This window comes from Neolamprologus brichardi, unplaced genomic scaffold (genome assembly GCF_056152115.1).
Source record: "Neolamprologus brichardi isolate AB-2024 unplaced genomic scaffold, ASM5615211v1 NODE_ptg000033l+_length_6344489_cov_1, whole genome shotgun sequence".
NCBI lineage: Eukaryota > Metazoa > Chordata > Actinopteri > Cichliformes > Cichlidae > Neolamprologus > Neolamprologus brichardi.
Window position 1 is genome coordinate 451,583 of NW_028270137.1, and position 7,470 is coordinate 459,052.

Consider the following 7,470-nt stretch of genomic DNA (forward strand, 5'->3'; position numbering starts at 1 on the left):
AGCTTCCTCCCACAGTCTAAGGACATGCAGTCAGTGGGGGTCTTCTCGCCCCGTTCACATTCACACAGAGATGCATTGAAGATCACCTTGTGGTTAGTGCCTTCTATTCGATGTACAGACTGAATAATAACACCTTCTAATTAGTTCTGTCTCCTATTGGTGCTCTTCTACGAGTAATCAGTGCTTGATGGCTTACTAAGCTTAACGTTTTTCACAACATTGATAACAAACACAAAACAACAACAACATATATTATCTAAAAAAACTTGATTGTACCACAGTTTGGATGTTCATCCTACATGTTTATTGAGATTGTCTAATGTCTGCGACGGTATCTTCTCCCACGTCTGCGGACACCCGAGGCCTTGTGGGCTCTCCTGCGTCTGTGAGCGGGGCGAGAAGCACGTTTGCGTCTATACCTGTGTCGTGGCATTGTCCAAAACGGCGGTACCTGCTCCACGTCACGGGTTCTATTTATGGACTCACCTGGCAACTTTAGTGATGTCACTGCTGATGTTGTCACTGTTGGTGTGACCTCATGACTCATTCATCCCATCTGAACTGTGGTGTAATTATGAGGTCACAGGGGGACGTGAATTTATTCACAAAGTTGAAAGAGAGTTTGGGTCATAACTCAAAGACACAATGATGCAGTCAAATCATTGGAATTAAATATCTGTAAATTACACGATTTAGAGGGTTCTGACATCACATCCAGTCTCTCTGTTGTGATGTCAAATATCAATGCCAGACTCGATTCTCTGTTGTGATGTCAGATATCAATGCCAGACTCGCTTCTCTCTGTTGTGATGTCAGATATCAATGCCAGACTCGCTTCTCTGCTGTGATGTCAAATATCAATGCCCAAACCCAACGACCGACAAATAACACAGAACACGCAGCCAGTGACGCACCAAACACACACCACGTTTAGTGACCAATAAATCAAGCGCCACAGGTGGTGTAAATGACAGCTCAGGGATGTGTAATGATGTTGATTTTTTCTGTTCTTGTTCCTTTTTACCAAGCCGGGTTTGTTGGTCCTTGTTTCCCTCTCCTGCTGAGTTCCTCCTGACGGAGTTCATAAGCCAGTCAAAGATCTGCACGTCACAATGGACTGAGATGTCGACTTCCTCCCACCAAAAGAAAGAAAAAAGTAAAGTCGTCATGCAGCAGGAGAACAAAAATTCATACTACAGCTACTGCACCCTCTAATTTATTAGATTCTTTCAATCATGTGTTTCATAGGGGCCTCGGAGCACTTCTGCACACTAAATGAGCTGTGCTGGAACTTACACCATCACGTATTACATAAAGGAAATCTCTTATTCATAAAAAGAAACAAATGTTTGCTTTGATTCCTCCTTGAGAAACTGAATGTCACGGTCCTGGGTCGCTGGCTCAGTGTTTTCTGTTTTGTTTTATTAATCTTTGATTTCTTGATGTGTGATGTTAGTTCTTAGGTTTTGGTTCTGTGTCCCCGCTGTTCTGTGTTGGTACTGTGCCTCTACAGAAACAGCATCATAATTTCATATTTTGTCAGCACTTCCTAGCAGTATGTAACTACACAATAAATGTCAGGGTTTGCATGTTGAGATATGAATGGAGGACCCAAGATGCAGGCACTGCTGATGTGAGTGAGCTTTATTTATGGAGAGTGACATACAAACAAAGGCGAGGGAGGCGAGAAACAAAACTAGGAAAACCTAAACTGGGAAAGCTGAGAACCAGATAAGAAACCTGGACACGAGGGAATGGAGTTAAAACACGATGACAAGCAGGAAAAACAGCGTGGAGGAACACAGACGGACCAGTAACGCACACAAGAGGACGAATGCTATAAATTAGTGATGGCCCGCTTGAAGCTGACGCTCCGGCGCGTGTGTCGAAAACACCAACACACCGCTTCAGAAGCACTCTGTCGATGCTCGATTCGTTTGGCCACAGTCACGTGATCAGTGACGTCCAATTGTGAATTCCACTCTGCAGAGTGGGCAATCATAATGAAGCAGTTCAGTTTTTCTGTAGATTCAAGCTGCTCTTCATATTTTTGACCAGCAGATGTCACCACAGAGGACTGTGTTAAAAAGCTTCCAGTAATGAATCGTTTTTCAACACAAGCTTCAGAAAGCTTTGTTTGGCCATCACTACTATAAATACACACAGAGGGAAACGAGGAAACACAGGAGGGGGACACAGCTGAGCCTGATGAATCTGACGAGACGGGTCCTTCATGTACTGTACATGATGCGGGTAGATGCTGTACGTTTATGGGCTGCAGGAGAGACACAGATTTGTGCAGCTGAGGTTGTTTGGGGTGCCTGCGTGTTCGCCTGCTGGGCCTGAGCGAGCCTCTCCACATCTGTGGCCCGGCGGTCTCTTCTCTTGCTGAGGATCTTAACGTAGTTTGCTGGGACGAGCCGGTGGTCTCACCGTCCACGCTGGCCAGGAGCCAGCCACGCACACGGGGCTGTAGCTCTAAACACGAGGGAGATAGTTGTAAACATGGGGCACGCTCACACAAAAGAAGAGCCCTCATCTGTTATTTCTAAGATAAGGAAAACAAAAATAGAAGGTTTTGGGTCAAAGCACTCAGAATCAAATGTCCCGCAGCCAGTAAAAAGCTCATCACCTTTAGGAGCGAGGTTGAGCATCTCTCCAGCTTGCATAGAAAGCTCCTCCTGAGAAGCAGCTGTAAAGTCATATTCTCCTCTGGCCACCACGTGGTCGTCCTCCTCGCTCGCCCAGTTAGTGTCTAAACCAAGCAAGGAAACTGAATGAAAGACATTCATCATTTTAACTGGTCTGAACCAAAAACAAGTCCTTCTGCTTTTCCTTACACTTGTAAAGTAACTAATGGCATATGGAGCTATGGTACCCAATTTATTTGCCACCGAGTTACACAAAGGCACATATGATGTCATACAAGCAGACTCATCTTTACACGTGTACTGCAGCCCTGAACATTACCAGCTTCAGATTCTATTATCAAACTTTGCAACAGCAGCCTTAATTACTTTGAACTCAAAACAATTAGCACCTGCAGCCACTGTCCTGTGTTGAGTACACCTCTCAAAACAACTAAATGTACTCATATGAATATGTGAGTGCTTGCTGTTCCATCTCTTCAGCCTGCTGCACAAACCTGCTGGGGGGACGTCCTCAAGGTGAGGTGTGTGTCTGTATCCTCCCAGGCTGTAGCCGCCACCGTAGCTGTAGCTGTAAGGCCTGTAGCCACCACAGATGGAGCTCCCATAGGGGCTGTAAGAGGGGAGAAGGAGCTGTTGGATGGACAGTAGGACTGCTGGACCTTATGAGGGGGCACCAGGGGCGCCATCCTGGGCAGGACAGAAGGCTAGCAGGGGTAGAGGAGCCTGTAGCTAATCCTAAATCTGTAGATCTGTTTGGTGACAACATAAAGATAGAATATCAGTAAAATCCACCCATAATTCATTGCAACATTAATTGAGCAAAGCATTAGTTCAGAAACGTCATGGAGTCGAGCTAAACCACAAACTGAATGAACAGCTCATAGAGTGGCTCTCTTCCACAGCGTGTCCTTTGTCCTTTCTCCCTCCCCTCAACCCCAACCAGTCCTCAGAGGCTGCCCCTCCCTATACCTGCTTCTACTGGAAGTTTCTTCCAGTTAAAATGGTGTTTTTCCTTCCCACAGTCACCAAGTGCTCGCTCAAAAGGGCTTGTTTTGATCATTTCGTTTTCTCTGTATTACAATAGGGCCTCCACCTTGCAGTATAAAGTGTCTTGAGGTGACTGTTGTTGTGATTAACGCTATATAAATAAACTGAAATTGAATTGAGTCAACTTTTCCTCCTGCCTCATCTCCAGCTCTGCTACTCTTCATCTGTACAGACGGTGGAAACACACAATAAATTCACCATCAACCAGCAGCTAGCAGCAACTTTTAGCATGGGATGTTTTCTCACATGAGCTGACGTTATGAACCAGTCAACACACCTTAAATATCCTTAAATATCATTATCACAGCTCTGATTGTTCAGCTTCTCCAATCTGATGACCATATTCTCTTAACCTTAAAAAGATATGTTGATATGTCCAAAAAAGATAAAGATGTGTCAGATTTAATTCCATTTCCTCACTTAAAGTGGAAAAAAGTGTCAGGGTGGGGGGACTGATTGAACTGTGATTGTGGAATTTGCCTCACACAGGTGCGTTCACTGTTGCTTGTTTGAGAATACTGCTGTATATATACAAATGCTGACTGCATAAACAAACTGTTGTACAGATATTTTTAGAATGATCTGAAGATATTAAGAAAAAGACAATAAAAAACAATGACTTGCAGCATCAAGCGGAGGACTTTAATCTTCTCTTGTTTACGAGTTTGGGGACAGGTGAGCAGAGGACTGACAGATGAAAAACACGAGCTTTCTCTAAGGGTGTTGCCTCTCCGTTAAAGATAGGCTGAGGAGTTCAGTTACTCAAAAGGGGCTCAGAGTAGAGCTGCTATTCCTACACGTTGAAGAGAGGCTGATGAGAAAAGGAGAAAGAGGCCCAGGGCAGACCTAGGACACTCTGGAGAGGCTATATCTCTCAGCTGGCCTGAGGATGTCTTGGTGTTATCCCAGAAGAAGTGGAGGAGGTGGCTGGGGAGAGGGAGATGTGGGCTTCTCTGCTTAGGCTGCTGCCCGGGTAAACCAGTCCTTGATAAGCAGAAGAAAATGGATGGATAACAATAATAAGCAGAAGAAGCTAAAAGACACAAATTTAAAATTATTAGTTATGAATTGAAAGATATAATTATTCAGCTATATAATAACTCAGCTTATAAATATATATGTAGGCATTTTTTTGAAGGAAATTATCGGGCAAAGGAACTGAGTTTGTTGGCAAACAGCAGCTACATTTTCTTCTGAACTGACAGTTAGCAAGTACAGAACAAACAGAAATGCAATGAAAATATTTCTGCGGCTTTTATTAATTTCACTTATTAACCAGAACTGCACAAAACAAACAAAAAGGCTCAATTAACAGAAGAGAGAGAAATCTAGCGAGACACACTGACTAGGACACGGCCTCAGAGGAACAAACTAGCAGTCAGCCACTTGTACGGCTGTGCAGATAAATAATTAGTTGCTTTTTTATTCCTGGGACTTCTGATCCTCTCCAAATACACAGGGAAGTACCTGATGCAGCTAGTTTTGGGTACTACCATCACCAAGCATTTAAAAAATCTATTAGAGGATAATAAAGTGTTTTCACCAACCAGAAGAAAAACATATTTTAGCGTATAAAATAGCAGTCTCTTCCAAACAAGTCCTTTAGCATGCTGATGTTAAAAAAGATCATGTAGAGTAAGACAGGCATAGAGAACAGCACTGACTGGGAGAGGCTTTGAACAGATGACATACTCAGATCAATTCAACATATAAGACTTTAACAATGCACAAGCATCTATCAAAAACCTATTTAATCTATCATCTGTGATATTATTATATACAATTATAATGTATTGTTCATCTCCCTTAAATAAACAGGCAGCCTTAAGGTATGAAATATTCATGTGTCTACTGTTTCAGTGGCTGATAGTGCCCCACAGGCCTCAATGTGAGTTTGAAGCCATTATAATCTTCAAGTTGTTTAACGATAAACAGATTTTGAATGAAAGCCACGGAACTTCGGTAGCACAAAAAAGTCTATATTCTTTGTGTCCATATGGATCAGTCATATTACCATTATTTCCCCCTAAGGTTGCCAAAAGCACCAAGTTAATACTTGAAAAAACTGCAGCAATACACCAAAATAGAATCAATATTCTGTTTACTTGGTGACAACGCTGCTTTTAGCCTTCAATCAGAAAGCTTGAGTTGGCTAGTTTAGCATCGGGCTAACGTTTAAAGCTTTCACTTTGGGGAAGTAACTCGCATTACTGCTACTGCTGTGTAATCTTGGTTAAATTCACAGCATATTCCAGAAATTACCCTGCAATAACTAACTGTTAGAATAGCGGCACCGTATTGCATCACACTGAGTGCATTTCAATCATTTATCCCGCGAGTTTGCTAGCTAGCAAAATAATAAAAACGATTTTAAAAATTAGCATGTGTAACGTACACACTGGAGAAAATGATTTACTAGGACTTACGCAAACTCCTCCACAGTGAAAACGTACAAATCCTTCTTGCAGACTCCTTCTTGTATTTTTCGTTTTCCAGCAAACACTCATTAAAACGGCCTCCAGGCACGTTAGTGCGCTCACCCCCGACTGTTCGGGGAGGGGGGGTCACACATTGAAACAGACTGACGTGCAGAGGTACAAGGCAGCCCAGGCAGAGAAATGTTGCTTTTAGACTGTGCCATTTTATTTCTCTATCTGATAAGAAAACTATTCAATCAGATAGTTATTTGTGGTGAATGAAATACAGTTTCAAGACGTTTTAAGCACCAAATCCGAAATAGAAGCACTACAATATATCCAAGATTTTTCAAGGATTTCAAGCACCCGTACGAAACCTGCATATGCAGTTGATGATTGTTAAAATAAAATAGAACATTTTCATCAATTTCTTGTTTGCTCCGAAATCTACGACATGGCTATATACAGAAAAGCTCGACATGTTATGCAAAAGAAAAAAAATACACGAACAAAAATTCTCGTAATTGTCAGTTTCGTAATTTCAAAATTCTCCAAAACTAACATTTTCTTTGATTGACTCATATTAAATTGCCTACGGTCAAATTTAGTGTGAACAATATTACACAAACAAACATGTGTGTGTGCGCCTGCGCATACATCAGAATCACTTTGATCCCTTGTGACGCGGTAGCTTTGCTTCGATCCTTCATGACGTGGTAGCTTTGCTTCGATCCTTCATGACGTGGTAGCTTTGCTTTGATTTAAAACCCATAATACGAGCGCTCACCCATTATACTTTATGGCATAACGGACGTTGACCTGACACCAACCCAAACCCTTTCCAGATGTTTTCAGAGCATTTTACAAAAGAAACCAAAACAAGTTCAGTTTTGTTTCTAACCAATTCACAGAGCAAACAGACAGATCGTGGCTATTACAGTCAACAAGAGCGACCCTGAAATTCTGCAACAGGTAAAACTGACCAAAGAACAATTTCAATACGAGACAGATTATCAATCCAAGGAAACTGGATATATAAAACCTAAGCGTTTCAGTGACCTCAAACAACTACTGAAGGTTAGGCGAGCAGCTGAAAATGGTCAACCATTATTTGTTAGTCTAATCAAACAGATGTTGGCCATGTTTCTGAGGTCGGTTTCTCCTGTTTTATGTTGTTCTTTCAGTTTTTCTCCTGAGATGAGGTATGAAGTGTCTGTGGTGCAGCTGATCTGGTCTGTCTCGAGACAGTCCAGGCTGCACTCACCTGCAACAGGTGGAGACTCACCAGAACATTCAGACCTCACAAATTGTGTCTTTCTCAACTCTTCTATATAGGGTTTCTCTCAGGAGGGGAA

At 42.3% G+C, this 7,470-nt stretch overlaps 1 protein-coding gene across 1 annotated transcript; it reads right to left on the bottom strand.

Moving 5' to 3' along the window:
- Nucleotides 1-1,633: 1,633 nt before the first annotated feature.
- Nucleotides 1,634-3,337, bottom strand: LOC148094592 (uncharacterized). Its single transcript, XM_087837529.1, has 4 exons — nt 3,326-3,337; nt 3,146-3,281; nt 2,633-2,755; nt 1,634-2,548 (listed from the first exon to the last, which is right to left on the bottom strand). The coding sequence occupies exons 1-4, from the start codon at nt 3,335-3,337 to the stop codon at nt 2,517-2,519; spliced, it is 303 nt and encodes a 100-aa protein (XP_087693655.1). The 3' UTR covers nt 1,634-2,516.
- Between the last annotated feature and the right edge of the window lie 4,133 nt (nt 3,338-7,470).